This window comes from Pelobates fuscus, chromosome 3, assembly GCF_036172605.1.
Source record: "Pelobates fuscus isolate aPelFus1 chromosome 3, aPelFus1.pri, whole genome shotgun sequence".
Classification (NCBI taxonomy): domain Eukaryota; kingdom Metazoa; phylum Chordata; class Amphibia; order Anura; family Pelobatidae; genus Pelobates; species Pelobates fuscus.
The window spans coordinates 189382544-189404115 of record NC_086319.1 but is presented as its reverse complement, the minus strand read 5'-3'; the positions used below and the strand labels follow the sequence as shown (position 1 = coordinate 189404115).

Sequence of the window (21572 nt, the reverse complement as noted above, 5' to 3'; positions counted from 1 at the left end):
GGCTCCCACGTGAGTGACGACAGCACCAGAGCCGTAAAGCGGCACACAGCAAAGATGGCGGCGTCCATGGCTGCAAGTGAGTATGGAGGAGGGCGATAGTGTCATGTCAGCAGGGGTCTGGCATAGCCTTCATTGGGAAGGTAGAAACATAATTAGCAAGAGTCAAACACTCTCCTGGCCGGCTGAGGATGATAGGGGTTAGGGTACAGAGTGACAGACTGGAGACAGTGTCACTGCCTATGGCAGGTTCTTATTAACTGAACGTGGTAATAATAATAATCATTATAATATTATAACAGGTTCTCATTCATCATCATATCTCACCACTTCATACACTGAATGTTTGTGTTGTAAAATAATAAATACGAGTATCTGTCATTTTCCTTCTGCCTCTCTTGTCTAATATGATTAATATCCTAGCTCTAATGTTATTGTTGCAAATATCAACGTGGTGTTCGTATTTGAGACGATCAGTTTGTTTTCTTACCTATATTATTTGAAGGATGAGCAGATATAACCATTCAAATGAGTACATTTGTTATTCATTTTATTTTCGATTAATGGAAAATGCATTATAAGGAATTCTAAGAAGCAGTTATTGAAAATTGCTAATATGTTCTGTAGATAGCAAAGCATCCAGTCTGCCTTTTTGTTTTCCAGATAAAGCCAAAATATAACTCTATACCTGTTTTTAAACTTAATTTCCTTTTATTAGCTAAGCTTTCTGAGATTCATGGGCGTTATAGTAGAACAGCTGGCGATTATAGGTCTTGCAGAGTCTCCCCTAACTTTAAACCGATATAGAGTTACATTTTGGACATATCTTAAAAACAAAAAGTCAGACTGGATGCATTGCTTTGCTTCTTACATAAACTCTTTGCAATTTTCAATAACTGCTTCTTATACTTCCTTACCATCCATTTTCCATGAATAGAAAATAAAATGCGTTTATGTGTTAATTTGAATGGTTATAACTGCTTAGATTAAATGGGGGGGGGATCACTGCTTGCTGCTTTTGCAATGCCTCCCCTTCTAACCTCACATAGACTTGCTGTGAAATCACAGAATTCTCTATGAAATGTCTTTTGCAAGGTAGGTGCTCTGGGCACTTGCCTGCCTTCCGAGTTTAACTTCACTGAGCCAAACTAACAGGACTTGTCTGACAGCCAGGAAGATGTAACAAGGTTTATTTATAAAAGTGACAATTTAAATTAAAAAAAGACAGACTTTATAGATTGGAGTGTCACTTTAAAAAAGGGGGAACTTTCCTTTGTAAAATACTCTTTTGGGCACAATGGAGAAGAATGCCCCCTCTGTACAGTACAGCCTGCAAATAAAAGCATATTACTTACCTGGATTCCAGCGCCTGACGAACCTCCCAGCTCTGCGTCCCTTCCATCATCACAGGACCTTTCGCGGGTCAGTTACAGGCTTTTCATAGAGAAGCCTGTGATTGTTTCTTTTTTGCCGACAATGGGAGGGTTTAAAAAATACTGAGGATAACGGGGGAGAGTGTGAAGGGGACGCAATCTTCCCCTTACAAGCGATCTGCTCATCCGACGAGGGGAGCTAATGCGCCACAATCACTTCAGTGCTTTCCTTTTGGGGATTTTACGGACGCTGGATGTCCTCATGCAGAGTCTGAGGATGTCCAGCATCAGTTAGGTGACCAACCGTCTGTTAGCAACCAGGAAGTGCCTCTAGAGGATTTCTGATTGACAGCCACTAGAGGCAGTCTTAGTCCTGCAATGTAATTATTGCAGTTTCTCAAAAACTGCAATGATTTACATTGCATTACTAAGTGGGACTGGGGCACTGCGCTCCCAGGCCACTTCAATGAGATGAATTGGTCTGGATGACTATAGTGTACCTTAAAGGGGTTAAATGCTTTGCTCAGCACAACATGTGTTCCCATGTTCAGCAAAAACTCAAACTGCTCTTTGTTAAATGTTAAATGCTATTCATTAAATGAACGGAATGTGACAACAAAGTTTTTTTCTGTTACAGCTATGTGGAGCACATTACTCCGGATCCAAAGGGGGTAAGTAGAGCTTATCTAAATTAAAATGGATGCTCTAAGCATCAAAACAACTTTAGTTTAATGAAGCAAATTTAGGTATAGATCATGCTCCTGCAGTCTCCTTGCTCAATTCAGTGCCATTTAGAAGTTAAATCACCTTTGTTTCTGTTTATGCACTCATAAACCACACCTCTCCTGGCCTTGACTCATACTACTTCCATGAAAAATATAGTTTCATTTTAATCAGATCTTACTGCACAGTGTGTTTACTTTAGAAGTTTGTATCTCCTGCACTGTTAATTGAACTTTAATCACAAACAGGAGGCTCCTACTGACATTAACAAGCTATTAATAGAGCATGAGATTTGACATTCTAAATTAAAGGCACCCAGACCACTTCAGCTCATTGAAGTGGTGGGTGCACTGTCCAAGCACCCTTAACCCTGCAAAGTTTATTACTGCAGATTTTTATAAACTGCAATAATTAGCTTTGGCTTCCTCCACTGATGGCCAATTGCCGCTTTCTTATAGGAAAGCATTGAATCCAAAGCATTCCTATGAGTTGCAGCATCACCTGACTAAGATTTACTCAGACAGTGCAGCAGAAGGACCTCTAGTGGCTGTCAGTAACGGACAATACAATTCGATTATTTTACCCGGAAGGGTTAAATACAGAACCACAACACTCAGGCCGCGTCACTGAGATGAAGTGGTCAGGGTTACTTTAGTGGTCCTTCAGGGCATCCTCTCTAATGTAGGGTACTTTGTAGTTCAGATTTTCAGACTACACAGTGCTATCAGTAGTATGAGATATATATACACACACACACATTTGATATGGTCTCTTTCTGCAGTAATGAGGCAGGTTTATGGTGCAGAAATTTGCGAAAAATCTATAGTAATTTGAGCATGAAAAACATTATATGAATCAAACCAAAACCTGTTGCATCAAATTTTGTTTTTTTCAATTAAACCATGTACTTTTGTCATTCCAGTTCTATTCATGCATGTTATGTCCACTGTGTTGCCCCCACATCTCCCCTCACTTTGTTATAGGCTTCAGGGATTGTGACAGCTTTATAGACTCCATACTACATTAAGCATTGTGTAAATAGCTATTAGGGAATATATATATTTTTAATAGGAGTCATCTGAAGACTGAGCTCCTTAACTTTTTGTGTTATTCAGTTTAGACTTGGTTCTAGCTACAAGAATTCCCATCACTTTGACTCAGTATCGGGATTACCCTGGCTCAGACAGTACAATCCAATCACTGCAGCACCACTGCCCTGAAAAAAAATTCTATCTACTGTCTCTTACACAGTTTTTAACCAGAGTACACCTCTCTTTGAAGCACATACTCATCTGATGTAAAAAAAAAAGACTGTCTAGTATCTAACTCTGTTGAAAATATTAAAGTACAGTGTCATCCAAGGGATAAATGATATTCTTTTCATTTAAAACATTGAATCTATATATTATGCATGCTAATCTGTTAGTTTATTATAGATTATGCTTTTTCTTTTTTTTATATTTTATCCGCTGTTAAAATATAAATATGATCGATCATTATGCTCAAGTGCAACCTTTCCTCCTTACTGTAAGACAGTGATGTGACAAATGTTAAAACAATGTGGCGCTATATTAACATTGATATTGAAACGAGCATGGTGGTCTGCAGGTTAACGATCTCTGGAAGTGGCCTTCCCCAGAGCTGTATCCACACAAGCGCCATGATGGAGCGAAGCCGAAATTGGGAAATGAAGAATAAAGTAGTTTATCCCCCTCAACTTCCTGAAGAGCCAGAGAGGCCAGCGGTAAGAAGTGTCCTTGTGTAATCAAGCAAAAAGAGAGTATTATTGCTGTTATTTAGTCTACCACCCACTTGTCCTAGATAGTCATGAACTCCAGCACTTTTAGATATCAATTGCGTTGAATTTTATAGTAAATGGCAAGGAATACTCCAAGTACCATAACTAGTACAGTGTGTTGCAGCATAATAACAAATGTAGAGAATTTATAATTCATGTTCTATTCAGTAAACCAAGAATAAGGCAGGGCTTGACAAATTTTCTTGAAACATAGGAGCCAGGTTTTTCAACTCCAAATATACAATTCTTAAAAGGACACTATAGTCACCAAAACCACTACAGATTAATGTAGTTGTTCTGAAGTCTATATCCTGTCCCTGAATGCTTTTCAATGTAAACACGAACTTTTCAGACAAAAGACTGTGTTTACATTGCTGCCTGGTAACACCTCCAGGGACAGTCACTCTAGAGGTGCTTCCATGGTCATTGCTGCACTCTGTGCAGCACCTACGTTAATGCACTCCCCAGGGATGCACTGATTCAACGCATCTCTATGAGGAGAAGTTGAATGGCGCAGAGTTGCATTTTGCCACACAAGCTCAATAGTCTCCCAATGCTCTCCTATGGGAAAGCAATGGATTGGCGGAGATCGTCAATATTGATGATCTCAGCCATGGAGGTGAGGCTTCTGTGGCGTCCCAACTTTGGAGTGGGAAAAAAGGTGAGTAAAAACACCTTTCCCATGTGATTGAATGCACACTGATATACACACTGATATGCACACATGCAGATGCACTGATACACACCCTCACTGACTGAGACACACAATCACTGATTGACACACACACAGACAGACACACACACTCACACACAGACACAAACATACTCACAGACACACACACACACTCAGACAGAGCTCAGCTCCCTCTCGTGCACTATTTAGTGATGCAGGGCAGGAGTGACGTCATAACCCGGTTCCCGGCATCACTGGAGGGTGCGTGAAGGAGCAGAGTAGGAAATTTACAGCGCACTCAGTCAGCCGCCCACCTCCCTCCTTCAATCAGTCGTCCACATGCCTGTCTGCCTCAGCACTCCGTGAGCTGACTGCCTGCATCTGCTCTCAGGCAGCCGCTCACCTTGGGGACTGAACAGGCTCACAAATCCCAGGTGCCAGGACAAATTTCCTGGTCCCATGGCGACCTTACACCTGAGATTTGTCGAGCCCTGACTAAGGTTTAGCATAGACCTTTTTTCACTATACTTTGAAATGGTGAAATGTATATCCCAATCTGCCATTTCAGGAAACACAATCTGTGTCTTTATCTTCTCCTTATTAATAAGGAAAATATTTCTTTCTCTTTTTCTATCATATCCATAGGAGATCTACCATTGTCGAAAGCAGATAAAATACAGCAAGGATAAGATGTGGTATTTGGCCAAACTGGTAAGTAGGAGACCCATTTGTCTAATTGTTTTAAAAATCTATATTAAAATTTATATTAAAGGACAAATATAGTCACCAAAACAACTTTTGTTGCATAGATCATGTGCCTGCAGTCTCACTGCTTAATTCTCTGCAATTTAGGAGTTAAATCAATTATTTTATGCAGCCATAGGCACACCTCCCTGCATGTGACACACAGAGCCTTCCTTAACACTTCCTGTATAGAGTCATCTAATGTTTATACTACCTGTAGTGCAAATTCTGTTTAATTTAGAGTTCCTTATCTCCTGGTCTGTTAATAGCTTGCTAGACCATGAGAAGAATCTGTGTATAGTAACAGTTCAAGTTTACAGAGCAGGCATTAAAACTTTTAAAATAGGTAACATCTAATTGAAAATGAAATTTTTATTTCATGTATGCTGTGTCAGTCCTGGCCAGGGGAGTTGTGGCTAGTGCTGCATCAACAGAAACAAAAGTGATTTAGCTCCTAAATGACAGTGAGCTGAGCAGTGAGACTTCAGAGGCATGATCTATACACTAAAACTGCTTCATTAAGCCAAAGTTGTTTTGGTGACTGTAGTGTCCCCTTAAGACAGGTTGCCATTGTAATTGTGAGACAAGTCTCCAGTTCTAATCTAAAATCGTTTATATTATCTTTATTACCATATGCATCATAGTAGAGGTGTAATTCAGAATTTTATACAGTATGCTATGGATGCAGTTGCAAAATAGATGCTTAAGAGTGTGACTTTCCTCAATGCCAGGAAGAAATAATCTGTTATTGCGAGTGAGTACTCTATATATTTCTATGTGTTGCATTCCACAGCAGTGTTCATTTTGGCAGCAAATTTCAATTTAGTTTTAGTCATAGACTTTTGACTAAAAAGCTATTTTAGTTAGTCGTATTTTAGTCATCTGAATTGTTTTTAGTTTTAGTAGGGATGCACCGAAATTACGGCTACCGAAACTTTCGGCTGAAATGGTAAAAAAAAAAAAAAATATATATATATATATATATATATATATATATATTAGTATATATTTTTTTTTTGGGTAGTGCATAGTTTAACAGACATGCTTGCATTAACAATTCAGATGACTATATATCACAATGAAAGATAGTAATGATAACATGAAAAGTCAAGAATACTGCACTTGGGACAAGGGGAGTAAAGAACAGTATGGGACATGGGAGGGGGAAAGAACACTATGGGGCAGGGGAAAAAGAACATTAAAAAAGTGGAAGCGGAGAGGAACACTAGAGGGGGGAGAGAGGAACATTAAGGGAAGAGAAGGGAGAAGGGAAGTTTTTCATATTCGATTAATTCAATTCATTAAAAAGTCTAAAAATATGAAAAACTTTTTTTAAAATCATTTGTGGAAAAAAGTAATTTTCGGTTTCGGTTTTCGGCCAAGCGCATCCAGAATTTTCGGCCCAGAAATTTCATTTCGGTGCATCCCTAAGTTTTAGTCTAATTTTAGTCGATTAAATGTCCAGTAGAAATTAGTCGACACGACTAAATTCTAATGGTTTTAGTTTAAGCCTCTATCTGTCTCTTTTGCCCCTTTCCCAACCCCTCTATGGCTCCCTAACACGCAAGTGTTAATTTTGGCAGCAAATTTCAGTTTAGTTTTAGTCATAGTTTTTTGACTTAAAAGCGATTTTTAGTCATCTGAATTGTTTTAGTTTTAGTCGACTAAATTCCAGAAATGTAAGTCTAATATATACAGACTAAAGTTGTTAGTCGGCAAAATTAACACTGTTCCACAGCAGTTGAAAATGCAAGAAAAATCATGTAATATAACAGTGAAGCATGTTTAATATTATAATGCCATCATAGGGATTTAGGGGGCATTCATAAACCATTCAAACTTTGTTCTCTTGGTTTATTATAATCAGAAAAGAATCCCTCGAAGGCGTAATTTTTTCATATTATACAGCTCTCTTTCTTTCAACTCTTCTATACTTCTTTCTGAGCTCACAGATTCTACGCCACGTAGAGAAATGCAGACCTAAAATGAAGAAAAATGTTAGCTGGTTGTAGCAGAAGTCAATTCGGACAACTACAATCTGATGGTGTCCTAAATAAAAAAAAAAAATACAGAGCAAAAGCAGCTTATTAAAACATTTGCATGAAAAATCAATCTTTTCATTGAAATCATTGCGGACTAGAAACACCACTAGTGGCAGTCAATAAGATGGCGACTAGAGGTGCTTCCTGGATCAGTGCTGCAAAATGTGAAGCACTGACGTTAAGCGTCTCCACGCTATGCACGGAAACTCTGAAAGCTCCTTATAGATATGCATTGATTTAATGCATCTCTAGGAGGAGATTCTAATCGATGCAGCACAGCATTTTGGCGCTGCATGCGCAACAGCCTCCAAATGCTTTTTAATTTTGATGATCTCGTCAAAGCAGGCAGAGTGTGCGCAAGGCCCAGATCCACATGGTGTAGGAAAAAAGTAAGTTTTATTCCTCTTAACAAGGGCAAGGGGCTTCCAAAAATGTTTAACAGCTATAGTTTAACCCCTTAAGGACCAAACTTCTGGAATAAAAGGGAATAATGACATGTCACACATGTCATGTGTCCTTAAGGGGTTAATGAATACATGATTGTATTCCTGACACTATAGTGTACCTTTAAAATAAAAGTATCCTGCAAACCCCCATGAGACGGCTGCGATCCCACCCTCCCCACCCCACCTGACCTACTACTACTTCTCGTTTTAACCCTCCTCTCCCTCCCTCCCCAAACCTGGTGACCGATCATGCATGCAACAAACGACCCATTTTAGGGAGCAGTGGCCACAAAGAGATGAGCCCTGAAAACAGCGTCACTAAACGCTCAACTAATGAACGCACAAGGCATATAGCAGAAACATAGAGACGACATCACACATTACTGCTAGTACACTATAACAAGCCATGAGAGCTACGTAACACCCTCTATACACTGCTCCCCACCCTTAGCACACAACGACCACTATGACCGGATCACTAACGACATAGAAGAGGTAGAAAAAGGCACGTACTACATAGGCACTGAACACCCACCTGCTCCACGGAAACACATGATCACCTTTTGAAACCTGTGTCACTCGAAGCGTACCATGCACTACTTATGCATAATTTTCTCTTACCTCATGTTATGTTTTTATATGTTATTTTATGGAAGTATAAAATTGTGACATAGTCGAGAATGTACTTGCTGTATAAGATAAGCAAAATATTATTATGCCAAAGTTTGGCTTCTGCGTAAGCCTTATATACATAAGATACAAGTGCTACGTGCTGTGTCACTACCTAAATAAAGAATATCCTGCTGATTTTAGGCACATATGAAGACGGGGAGACTGAAGACTGATTCTAAACTAATCACTCAAATTAAATAAAGTAAATCATTCATCTGACAATGCAACTAAATTGAAAGAGAAGCAAGTTCAACTTACAGACCAGACGATAAAAGTTAACATCTGTTTGAAAATAAAATAATTTTTTGCAGGCTGTCAGTCACAGCAATTTGAAGTGTGGTTACAGCTGTATAACCAGAAACAAGGGATTTAACTCCTAAATGACAGAGAATTAGGTAGGGGCATGATCTATACACTAAAACTGCTTCATTAAACTAAAGTTATTTTGATGTCTATAGTATCCCTTTAATATCCACTGATTAGCAACAACATTAAAACCACTGATGGGTGAAGTGAATATTGATTATACAATGTATTAAGAAGTTCCTTTCTCTTTAGATCCGGGGGATGTCTATAGACCAAGCTATCGCTCAGCTCGAGTTTAATGATAAGAAAGGTGCCAAAATCATGAAAGAGGTGAGTGACAAAAGAAGGCCACTCTGTTTAAAGGCACTCTGCCATGGGCTTATTGATCTTTGTTAAGCCTCCAGACTCTCCCCAGAAGTCCAGTAAATCATTTTTATTTCAACCACTGGTTCCTTTTTTTCTATTTCCTATTTACATCTCTGGATCTTCTTACTTCTAGCTTCTGTCTTAAAATATCTGGCAGTTATGTGCTGCCACTGCCTTCCTCTTCCCTGCTTTGGGTATGCATTTAAATTCCAGTGCATGCTCAGAACAACTTGAAAAGCAAAGTTAGGGACAAAAAGAGAAATAAGCAGAGCACACAAAGACACAAGAAAAATGCAAAAAGAGACAACGCAGGCCCAGGATAACAGGTGTAGTGTAGTTAAAAAGGACTTGGCAATAAAAGTAGAGATTGACTAAGCTCTGACTTTTGTCTTGTTTTGTCATATTCACTGGTATACATAAGTAAAAGTAGTCCCTTATTTTCCTTCATATATTTTGTTAAAATAAGAGCTCAGGAAAAAAATAGATTCAGAGACAGGATGCAAAGGAGAAACATATTGGGTAAAATGTAATTTTGGTGGCATGGTCTAATAAAAATGTATTGTGCGTTTGTTTTTTATGATAGTCTTTATGTTTAGTATTTTTTTTCTTTATTTAACAGGAGCAGTTTCTAATATATTCATGAATGCCATACAGGTCCCAACTTCCCCTGTCATGCTCTCCAAGTTTCCCATGAGAATTCCTATTTTGTGGCCATGACTAGCTCCATTTATAAAAACATAAATGGAGTGATGCAGCAGGCTGTGTTGGGCATTTTCATGAATACAACTACTGCAGAGTGGTAAGCTGTATATCCTGCTGTTCAGGAGTTTGCAGGATACACTCTGCTCTCTCATTCTTCTAAGTGACTGTCTTGCATTTCTGACACTAGACACTTCACTGTGGGCTCAAATTATAGTAGTAGAATCTAGTTCATTCTGCCAGCACAATCATGACACACGCAGGATTGCTATTTAGACCTCTGCCCATTGTTGTGGTGTTCTGTCATCGTCACAGGTAACCTGGTAGCAATGTCCTGGTTAAGATTTATCTACTAACGGCATGTATTCTGGTGTCCTGATTTAGCTTTGTTAAACAGCATGAGTCATTTCAGTTCTTGTTTTACTTCAGTTTGTTTCAGACTATTCTCACCTGTCTCAAGCTCTATGGTTTTCACCCCTCTGAATTATCCAGCCCCAAGAATTGTAAGGATTTCTGTAGGGCACAATGCTTCTCTGTGAGAAGCACTGGATTGGCCTGAGATCATCAGTCACAAAGAACACTCTAGCATTATACATTTATATATGTTAGTGTTCCATATATAAATGTCACATTGTAAACAAATGCCACATACTATAAGACAGTGCTTTTTATGTTCTATCCATCCACCTGTAGAAAAAAAATCAGGTGCAGGAAACATGGGTAGAAATAATCAAAGGCTCATACCAAATGACCTCCCAGTACATGTCAATCTGCAGTAATATGTGTGACAAGAGACTCACTTTCTGGAAGCTACAACAGAATGGCCCTTTCCAAGATATAAGCAATATTTAATGGTGCTTTCCAACATATAAGTAATATTCAATGGTCCTTTCCAACATATAAGTAATATTCATGCAGCATGCAAGAATCCAAACGAATCACAGCCATATGAAATGAAATCATAATCTTCCAATCTTTATCTCTCAATGTGTGGCTCTTAAGATCTTCAATAATGCAGCAGTCAACACCATATGCTCCAGTAGTAATTAAATGGCAATACCATTAAAGGACCACTATAGGCACCCAGACCACTTCAGCTTAATTAAGTTGTCTGGGTGCCAGGTCCATCTAGGGTTAACCCTGCCTGCTGTAAACATAGCAGTTTCAGAGAAACTTCTATGTTTACATTAGGGTTAATCCAGCCTCTAGTGGCTGTCTCATTGACAGCCGCTAGAGGCGCTTTCCTGAGCTTCTCACAGTGAGAAGACGCCAGCGTCCATAGGAAAGCATTGAAAAGACGCCAGCATTGAGATGACGCCAGCGTCCATAGGAAAGAGGTTCCTATGGACTGACTGAATGCGCACGCGGCTCTTGCCGCTCATGCGCATTCAGCCGATGATGGCCAAAGGAGGAGGAGAGTCCCCAGCGCCGGGGACTAGAGCCCGGCGCTGGAGAAAGGTAAGTGTTTAACCTTTCAGCCCGGCGGGAGTGGGACCCTGTGGGTGGGGGCACCCTCAGGGCACTATAGTGGTCCTTTAAGTCTACACATTTCGTATTACAGCATACTTTATCACGAAACATGGTGGATGTGACATCTCATCCTAAGACTGTGAGACTTGGCTAATGTGACGAACGCTTCTTCCCACGAACGTTTGCCACGAACTCCTGAATGAATGGAAGCTGGCCTCCTGCCCACCGACTATGGCCCAGGTCTGAGACACTGTTTGGTAGTTACTCTGCCCAGTTGCCACTAGCAGCTTTCCCTGGGTGCCCCTGGTTCGGCACTTTCCCTTCATTCGAATGGAACCGAACGCTAGCTCCCTGGCGACTGTTCGCATGAACCAAACCCACAAATGGTCCTCTGCAGTACTTAGCTGCGACTGCTATGGAACTAATATCAGCATTAGGACTTCGTGGGTCCCCGGTCACCTCAGCGGTACTTAGCCACGAATGTTATGGAACTATATAGGCATGCGGTGACCGTGGGGTTCCCGTACAACTTGGTCTGGGTTTTTGAACCACTTTGCCATCTGCCAGGAGAGCACTTTTTTGAGGGAAGGTGCCTGAGACTTAGGGGAAAAAATACTACCTGAGAGCCAGGCGGAGCACTCCATATTGCGGCTGCAGGAGCTCCCGAAAGTTGACCGGTAAAAGCACCAAACACCCTGGAACTATTTTAGGCATAGGAGCCAGTCAGAACTTTACCACAGTGGCGTTTCCCCTATTCTGCATGGATCGAAGTGCTATTTGGACAACTTGGGCTGTTTGGGGATGTATAATATGTGGGGTTATTGTATGTTTAAATCTATAGTTTTATAATAAAATATATTATTATTTCTCTCCTGTATATTTTTAGGAACATTGCTCTGTTACAGAAGCAAAGTATATTTAAAGTATTATTTTTAATTTTAAGGACATGTATTTTTTTCTTTTTGTGTCATGGGTTATGTTCCTGCCACCTCAAGCTGGCAAGTTTCCATTGACCTTTAACAAGGCACTTCCTCGGCGCTATCAAAGATAATATGGAACCTATCAATGAGAAAAACTAATTCTACTAGCTTGCAGTAAACACACCTTATTTTAAAAGAATAAATATTATGTAAAAGGGTTTTAATAAAGTCTGTTTAGGGGATAATGCATAGCGCAGAAAAGGAAATTCTCGCATATTAAGTGTTGCTTGCTACCACTAAACACATGAGTTTTAAAAACTCAAAATCCAGCCTTTTCTCTCTGGCTCCAAAGTACCTGGAATCATATGCAGTACTTTACAGGGAGATCAGTATTAGAAGTATTTGTCTGCCTGTAAGGGATCATTTAAATGAGACCTTCACACTTATCCATGCTTCCACACTTTACAGAAGAGGTAAAACCGTGATCTCGTTCCAGCACAATATTGTGTACATAAGCACACTCACAGGAAGTGATTTGGAAGTTCTCCCTGAGCTTAACAGGGACTACTTTCATTCTATCGTCGAACTGGCTTTTATCATTAATCCTGTACACACATGTGGTAGTGATACATCATATCGTTTAAAAATCATTGCTTTGTGTTATGCCTAACAAGTGTTATTATGTTACAATATATAATTGGGCATTAGTTCATGTCTGTTGTTGCTTTAACAACTTTCTGTTTTGTGTTGTTTAGGTCCTGTTAGAAGCTCAGGATTTAGCTGTGAGGAATCATAATGTTGAATATAAATCCAACCTGTATGTAGGTAAGTTTTCTGATGGATTTTCTTGTGTATAATACCAAAAAGAGCAATGTCTGTGGGTCAAAAGGTTGGAAACCATAGCACAGCGAGTTGTGATTTTTACAACGTTTAGTATGTGTAAACATTTTGACTAGGTTATTCACAAGTGAGAATTTTAGGTATTTTAAAGTAAATTACAAATTGAAGGCCAAATAGCTTAAAGGAACACTATAGCGTTAGGAATACAAATATGTATTCCTAACGCTATAGAGCCCTAGTCACCATTTAGATGACTAGGGCCCCGTTCCACGGCACATAAATGGTTAATTAACCATTTATTTGCTTACCTTAATCCTGTGCCGGGCTCCCTCGACACTAGTGACCCCTCCTCTATCAACATCAGCTTCTGAGTGGAGCCGAATGCGCATGCTCGGCCAGAGGCGAGCGCATTCAAACCCGCCCATAGGAAAGCATTACTCAGTGCTTTCCTATGGGGATCTTTTTTGACACTGGACTCCGTGAGGACTTCCAGCATCAAATAAGTGCGATCTACTCCGTGTAAATCGCAGAAGCGCCTCTAGTGGCTGTCAGGGAGACAGCCACTAGAGACTGGATTAACCCTGCAGTGTAAACATAGCAGTTTCTCTGTGTGTGTCTGTGAGTGTGTGTGTGTTGGTCAGTGTTGCATTGGCTGCGACTGGACAGTGGAATACCTGGAGGTGCATGGAGGCATGCAACGCCACGTGACATCGACGTGCTGCCCCTTCACAGGGTTTCAAGAAGTAGTGGGAGGATCAGATTTGGCGTGGTAGAGGGGGGTGCTGTGGTTTAGTAGAGGGGGGGGACTGGGATTTAGTAGAGGGGATACTGTTTTTTTTGTTTGTTTTTTTTTTTGTTTTTTTTTATACTGTACTTTTTAAAATAAACCTACGTTTCTATGAAAATTTAAGGTATTTTTTTTTTTGCGGCCCACAGAAACTTAAACCTTGTTTATGTGGCCAGTGACAGAAGTAAACTTGTGCATTAGTTTTTGGCTGAATTGAAGTTTGTCCACATGTCGGCCAATCAGTGGGTCGTCCAAGTTCCATAACTCTGAAGTGCCATAAGAATGTATATCCAATCAAACATTTCACACAATAGTTGAGCATGTTCATTTAATTCATAGTTCTGCCCATAGCACTGAAAACAAGTTAATTTATGGATAGTGGACAGTCACTAAATATTGTTTGATATTCGGAGATCAAGTGAGAAATGACAAAAAGAGCCAATCAAAAGATCGATATTAATATATATTATAAATATAGATTTATTTATTTGTCCAGTACTGATTTACTTTTTTCTCTCTTCATCTGTGAACGAAATGGTGGGAAAATGCACCTATCAGTGAACTGCAAAATATGTACATAATATTTGTTATGTATATATTGTTCAATACAATCGCCCTTTTGATACATCCAAATTGTTTACCTGAATATTTTGAACCAACTAAACACCACATGAACAAATATAGGATTTCCAGAACAGAAAAATAATAAAACATTTAGCCGAAACCAAATGTTTTTGCTGTGCCTAACAAGGAGTACTTGTAATGTTTAGTAATTTCCATTGAACTACACAACTGTAATGCAATCACACAATATTTAACATAGAAACCTTATTTTCCAGAGATTATGCATAAACTAATACCATATCGTAAAAATGTGTTTGTCTGGGCAGAGACAATAATAGATAGAAGGGAGTAATGTATTTTAACCACAAACTTAAATAAAAAAAAAAAGAGAATTGAAAATTCGATAAGAAAGCCATCAATATATTCTAACCATCTAAACATTTCAGGAGCTTTGATTTTTATAAATTATTAAAGAATGATATATTGTTTCTGCAAATTGACATAAAATTTATACTAGGGTACAGACTGTTCTGGAGATGTAACAGGAATGATAAAATATTAGATGTACCGTGAAAAGTTCACCTCAGTCCTGGCTAACTGATCAGACATTGTTACATAGAGCAGTGTACAGGAACATTATAGCGTTGGTAATGCAAACCTGTATTCCTAATGCTATACTGCCTCTGTCCCTAGTTGGATACAGATCCCCACTCCTTTTTCAAATAAAATGTATAAAATAAAATTTTACTTACCTTTTTCCAGCACTGAGACACTCTCTGCCTCCCGAAACATCATCATCACCTTTTCCAGTGATGGTCTAATCATTTAAAACACACTTCGTCAGGATAGCATGTCTGTTAACAGCGTTCCATCCCCGCATCCTTATTCCTTTTCTGTAACTGTCATATAAATGAATAAAAAACACTAAGCCCTCTGTGAATACTATTCTAGCAATCTACTTTTCAACCTTCTTTTACCCTTTGTGTCACAATACCCCACTCCCTCTAGCATGTAAGCTAATTGAGCACTGCCTTCAGCCCCTCTGTTCCTGTGCATCCAATTCTCTGGCTGCAAATACGTGTTTGTAAATCCATTCATTGTACAGCGCTGCAGAATTGGTTGGTGCATTATAAATAATAATCCAATTCTCCTCACAGAGGAGCATTGGGGACTTGTTGCGTGTGCACAGCAAGCTCTGCCCATGCATCCAACTTCCCAATAGGAAAGCATTGTATTCAAACCTACATATGCTGAAAAAGTTCAAAAAAGAAAAAAACGAAATTCCTTCTCATCCCCAGCATGGCAGTCAAATTTCTCATTGGATCAAGAAGCTGTTACCCAAATTATTAAATATTATATCCCTAAATATTATCCTTTTGCAGTAATTCCAGTTGCTGTTTAAAAAGCTGTACAGACTTTGATGAAACTAGCTCTTCAGGCAGAGAATATTTATTGTTCTTACTTTAAAGAACCCTTTCCTTTGTCTTAGACTAAATCTTTCATCCAACTGGGTGAACTTGTGTCTTATGTATAGTCCTATTCATGCTTTGTATTGGCTCCGAGTATATTTCTAGGATGTTGTTATTATTATGGCCCTCTGAGGTGCCATTTTTCAAAATGAAACAGATTTACATTTGTTAGCCTTTCTTCGTAACTAAAATCTCCCATTCCCCTTATTAATTTTGTTGCCGCCTTACTGCATTGTAGTCCATGCTTTCCATTTAGCTACTGCAGGAAGTCAGCCACTAGATGTGGATTTAACCCAGCAGTTTGTAAAAATTGCAGTTTGAAAAACCAAACAAAAAAATAACTGTAATATTACGCTGCAGGGTAAAATTACAGGGATGCTTCACACAGACCACTTCATTAAGATTTAATTTATTTTCATTTTAATTATGACTCACAAATATACAATACCATATACAGTGCAGGTTTTTTGTGTGTCTTTTCATATGATGCCAGGTGAGTGTTTTGCAATGAACATGACATCTACCCTGTTATTTCACAATTTCTCAAAAAGAAATAGTATAAACCATTAAAAGAAAAATAAATGTGTATGTTTTATGGAATATGTACAGCTCTCTTATCATTTTCTGTATTAGACCAGTACATTTGTTGTTTGCATGATCGGCACACCTGGTCACAAGTAGTTTTCACTCACAAGATACATAAATTATAAATATGAAGCTTATATGAGCTTGCAGTTAGGGTCACTACTCATGATTACGTCTGTATCCCTCTGTGCAGATTGAATGTACCATATTTACTGTATGTATGGTACACTTTAACTCTGGTAGGTAGGAGCCCTGCCTTGATTGTATTTCATCTTGTGTGTTTTTGTTTTTTGCTTTTCTGTGACTTTTTCTTAATAGATATTTATTTCTTTTGTATCTTTAGCACAATCCTTCTCCAACAAAGGGAAGTACCTCAAGAGAATTCGTTACCACGGACGTGGCATGTGTGGGATTATGGACAAAGTCTACTGCCATTACTATATCAAGTTAGTGGAAGGTCCACCACCACCAAAAGAACCACCAATAACTGGCTTTGACCAAGCAAAGGAATATGTTCAGCAGCTTCGAAATCGCACCATAATCCACAGCTTGTGACCCGAGAACCTTAAGCTAGACAATATGCATATAAATTGTTATTTTCAACTAAAGACTGGGTATTTTAGGATATAAGGATCTTAACACCACACCTTTAAACCTGAATCATTCTTAATAATATAAATAAATCAATGTAAACATTTATATATAAAATAAAAATAAACATTTTTTTTTTATTGATTTGATCATTATTTTGAATTAAAAATATGAATAGTAATCTTGTTTTCACTTTTTTTTTTTTCTTCTTCTTTTTACCATATACTATGATAATGTTTAAGGTAAACTGCCACGATGTCTCACTATCACATGTTCTTTTGTGTGAGCGCAAATTATAAACATGCAAGGTCATATGAACCTCTAAATTCATAGCATGCAAAGGACCAGTCACCTAAAATATCAGTATTTCATATATAAAAATTTCACTAAATATAAATGATTTGCTTACCATCTACTTTTCATTTAATGAAATAGTTATGGTACATACAATTTTGAATTTTTTTTTTTAAAGTAAAGTAGATTTTTTGTAAATTGTACCAGCAGAATTGCTACCGAGTGTATAAATATGGTACAATGTTTGTTAAAAGAAATTGTTAATTCGTCCACCTATCAATCAATTCTTTAACGTAACCAGCGCAGACGTCTATGCGGAAGAGCTGACTGACAGGGAAAGCAGGAGAACCCTTCTTCAGGTGGTTCTGCTCTCCAGCATAGCAACCACTCTATGATAAAAAGATGTCTCCTATGCCTATGGGAACATTCAGTTGAAATAAACCTGTTAAGGCGGGTTCACTTCAAACTAATAATCGGGTGTTTAATGCGCTAGCTGTGATACCTGCTTAAACTTTCAAGTTTAATTTCATGTAGCATCAAATAAGCCTTTCATTATAAATTACATTTAGCAGCATTAAGTTGTTAATCGTTACATTTACTAGATGGCATTTCACTTGAATTGATGGGCAGGCACTGAGTTTGTTGAGTCTTCCTTAGAGAAAAAAAAAAACTCTTAAAACAGATTGGTGTCCTTACCACTTAACATCCACAATTGTATTCTATACAGTTATTTGTGATTTGATTTATCTGCAGTAGGCTGAATGATTGTACATTAGGCATGCACAAGACCAGCTCCCCCTGAATTCAGAGGCAATTATGGGCATTATTAATGTTTGATAAAAAGTTTGTTGTTATCAGTTACCAGATCTGGACAAGCATCCATTCCAGTTTGTATTTCTATTTATTGATACATGAATATGTGACATGAAGCAGATTAGGAACCGATGCATAGAAAAGGCCATGGTGCAAGAAATCGTTTTGGGTCCTCTTAAGTGCAAGGGTGGCCAAAAGGTCAACCAGGGTATTTTTGATTTTAATCAAGTTTAAGTCAGTAAGACTTGATTTAATTAATGATTTTTAGATGTATAGACTCATGCTTACTTGATGTTATATTCATATTTTACATTTAGAATAATAACTTTTCAGATTAGTTTAACATTTATAAGAACTGATTGTTATATACCATTAGAAATGAATAGATAATGATTGAATTATTGCAAGGTGTACCATCTCCAGTTTTGTAAGCGAATTATCTATGTTTGAAGAACAACTTAATTAAAATAATAACACATAGCATATGCCAATTTTGCACAGAATTGACATTAGCCATCCTGGAACTTTGTTCTGGGCTGGCCAATGACACTGTTGGAGGTGGAGGTAGACCTCTGGCATGGTAAGCAGTTTACCTCTGTGTGTGCAGTGTTTCAAAGTGAAATGCTGCACGTACAGACTTCACGGACCATGTCCACTCTAAGTCTTTGAAGTGTTCATGGTGCTTGGAGAAACCTTTAACTGGAGTAGTTAACCTCTACCCGACTCTAGACAGAAATTTTCGGTCATGGCAGTCCTACCCTCAAGGACGCATGACAGAACATTTCTTTTTTTTTTTAAAGGTGAAAAATGCATATTACCACTACACATGATGTAAATTAGCACCACAATTATTCCATGTCAACGTTCAAATTATGCCTTTTGAAGTGTCTTCTGTAAGAAATGGTATACCTTTTTTGGGGTAATTTGAATTAGCAACCTGTTCAAATTCTCCAAAATGGGGCATGGACCTAGTATCAAAATTCAAAGTTTGAAAAAACTGAAATAGCTATGTCTCAAATGTGCCCCTTCAACGTCCAAATATACCTCACAAAGGTACATACAGGGGTATGGCTGTACTCTGACAGCATAACTGAGCAACATATGAAATATGCTGCCATAGCACACATAAGGTTTGCAAAATATACTGTAAAAACTCACTGTTTGTGTCAAAAAAGCAGAACAAATGCTTATTTCCATTACACTTCAAAATATGCCTTCTGAAATACCCTGGGGTATCTTCTTTAAGAAATGGTATGCTTTTATGGGGTAGTTTGAATAAGTAACTTGCTTGCTTGACATTTTATAAGGTGTGATGAAATCCCCTTCGCCACTTGGTCTTGGAGAGGCCTGCTTCCAAGCCTCTTGCCCTGCGACTATGGCCCCTGGGAGATTGTGACCTTTAAAAACAGTAATTGGGCTTATGGACTTTTATTGGACTGGTGCCGGCCCTTTAAGCACTTTATTGGGGCGTAGTGAGAATTGGAACAATGCCCCTTTAAAACTGTGTCCCCAGAGTCCCCAGACTGTGAAAATACCTTGTTCGTGTCTTTTGACTATATGGTTCGGTAATTGGGGCTTACTGAACAAAGTACCGAACAGGTGGACCACACACAAGTGGAATGTGCAGCCAATCTACCTCCCAGGCTGGTGGTTAGCCACAGGTTAATTGTCGAACGCTGGGTGGCCGCCGTTCGTACAGTCGAACAAGTGGCGACGGCCATCTTGTTTAGTCGAACGCGGTCAGCGGTGTTTTGCCGGCACCCATTCGTGCATTCGAATGGGACTTAGTCTATTTTTCTATGTGAAAAAAATAGTACTTCCACCTATCTTTTGAACCACTGGACCAAAGTGTGTGATATTTGGATATGCTTGTTCCCTAGTTATGCTGTTTCTAAAAATTTAAGTTTAATAATATTGGATGTATAATTTTAAAGTTATAAGAATTGTGTAAAAACTGTATATTTTTTGCCTGTGATAATTACGTTAGCCCATTGTGTTCAGTAATTATATCACAGGCAGAGGGGAGGATTTTCCTGTAAGGTATGGGAGTGTCTGACTGTACTGTAATGTTTTGATTGGCTATTGTAACTGCATGTCCTGTATCCCACAAGGTCCACGTGGGTGGTAACTTTGTGGGGAAACACCTGTATAACAGAAGCAATAAAGCCTCAGTGCATTCTGTTCTTGTTTGACCCTCAACACGTAGTCTTGTCTCGTGATTGGAGGGGAACTGCTATAATCACACTGGAGATTGCTATAGCTGGTATACTCCCCTGAGCTTTAATCACTTAGCTCTTTTAAGCGGAGAGGTCTTTCCCACACGGTCCTGGAGGACAGAGGCTGATCCAGGGTGGAAGGAAGACGGCGAGACTCCAGTTAAGCTACGGCGGTTGTGGAGTCTGCGGTGGTTGTAGTGTCCAGTGCAGTGCTTGTGGTCCTCAGCGCAAGCTAGGAAGCGTCCATTAACGGAAGTACTCGGTCGGAGTACAGGTGATTCCGTTACATAAGGCTACTTAAAATAATCTACCTCAGCAAACAAATATGAAGATTCAGTTCCACCATATAGCCATATTGTGTTAAGCCCACCACTACTTCACAGTACCCTAAAATGGTGGATCCTAAACTAATTCCAACGTGGGAGACAAATTAAATAGTGCTAGTGCTAAATAAGCTGAAGTGTATTATCATAAATCTGTTGTAAGAGCATTGTGAATATATATCATGCAAAATTAATGTGATATACTTAATTTAAAAAAATGCAGTGTCAAAAATAAACAATGAAAGTGATAGTGCCCTGATGCATACATTCACAATGCATATAATTTATCTTCTCTAAACATTATAATAAAAGTGACATTACTATCTAAAAACCTCCTCAAACTTATACCTTTGTGTGGTCACCTCCAAAAGGGGCTTCTGAAGCTAGGGAGATAGGCAGGGTGCTCAACCCAAAACTAATCTAGTCTGGATGCCATAATGACATCGTTTTGTAAGCATTGTTTGTGTTTAAATGTGAACATGTTTTTGTATTGAGTATGCGTGTGGGAATGTAGGTATGTGTTTGTATGTAGTGTTGGCATTTGAGTGCAGTTGTGTATTTGCGTGTAGTGTTGGCATTTGAGTGCAGCTGTGTGTTTTTGTGTATTGTAAACATTTGAATGCAGAGATGTAATCTTATGTAGTGCTTGAATGAAGGAGTGTGTTTGTAATGTTGGCAGCTGAATACAGGGGTGCCGAAATGCTGGGATGTATGCATGTGTGCGCATACATTGACAAGGACATACACATGAAAACACACATACAACTCATTATTTACATATTATTAACCACTCTCCTGTTTTTCTACCTTTTGGAATTTCTGGGATTCGCTGCAGCAGGTGCTGGCTGAGGCTGATGGGAG

The 21572-nt window shown here is 38.8% G+C and overlaps 1 protein-coding gene across 1 annotated transcript; it reads left to right on the top strand.

Annotated features, from left to right (window-relative positions):
* Positions 1 to 8: 8 nt before the first annotated feature.
* On the top strand, positions 9 to 17172 carry MRPL22 (mitochondrial ribosomal protein L22). Its single transcript, XM_063447838.1, has 7 exons — positions 9 to 76; positions 2008 to 2041; positions 3702 to 3837; positions 5210 to 5275; positions 9027 to 9104; positions 12985 to 13054; positions 16818 to 17172. The coding sequence occupies exons 1-7, from the start codon at positions 55 to 57 to the stop codon at positions 17027 to 17029; spliced, it is 618 nt and encodes a 205-aa protein (XP_063303908.1). The 5' UTR covers positions 9 to 54; the 3' UTR covers positions 17030 to 17172.
* Positions 17173 to 21572: the final 4400 nt, after the last annotated feature.

What these genes read in the sequence shown, in the direction of transcription:
- MRPL22 (XM_063447838.1), top strand. Translation starts at nt 55, where the DNA reads ATGGCGGCGTCCATGGCTGCAA. An exon ending in GGCGGCGTCCATGGCTGCAA is followed by an intron (nt 77 to 2,007) that starts GTGAGTATGGAG and finishes TTTCTGTTACAG; the next exon opens with CTATGTGGAGCACATTACTC. An exon ending in TGTGGTATTTGGCCAAACTG is followed by an intron (nt 5,276 to 9,026) that starts GTAAGTAGGAGA and finishes CTTTCTCTTTAG; the next exon opens with ATCCGGGGGATGTCTATAGA.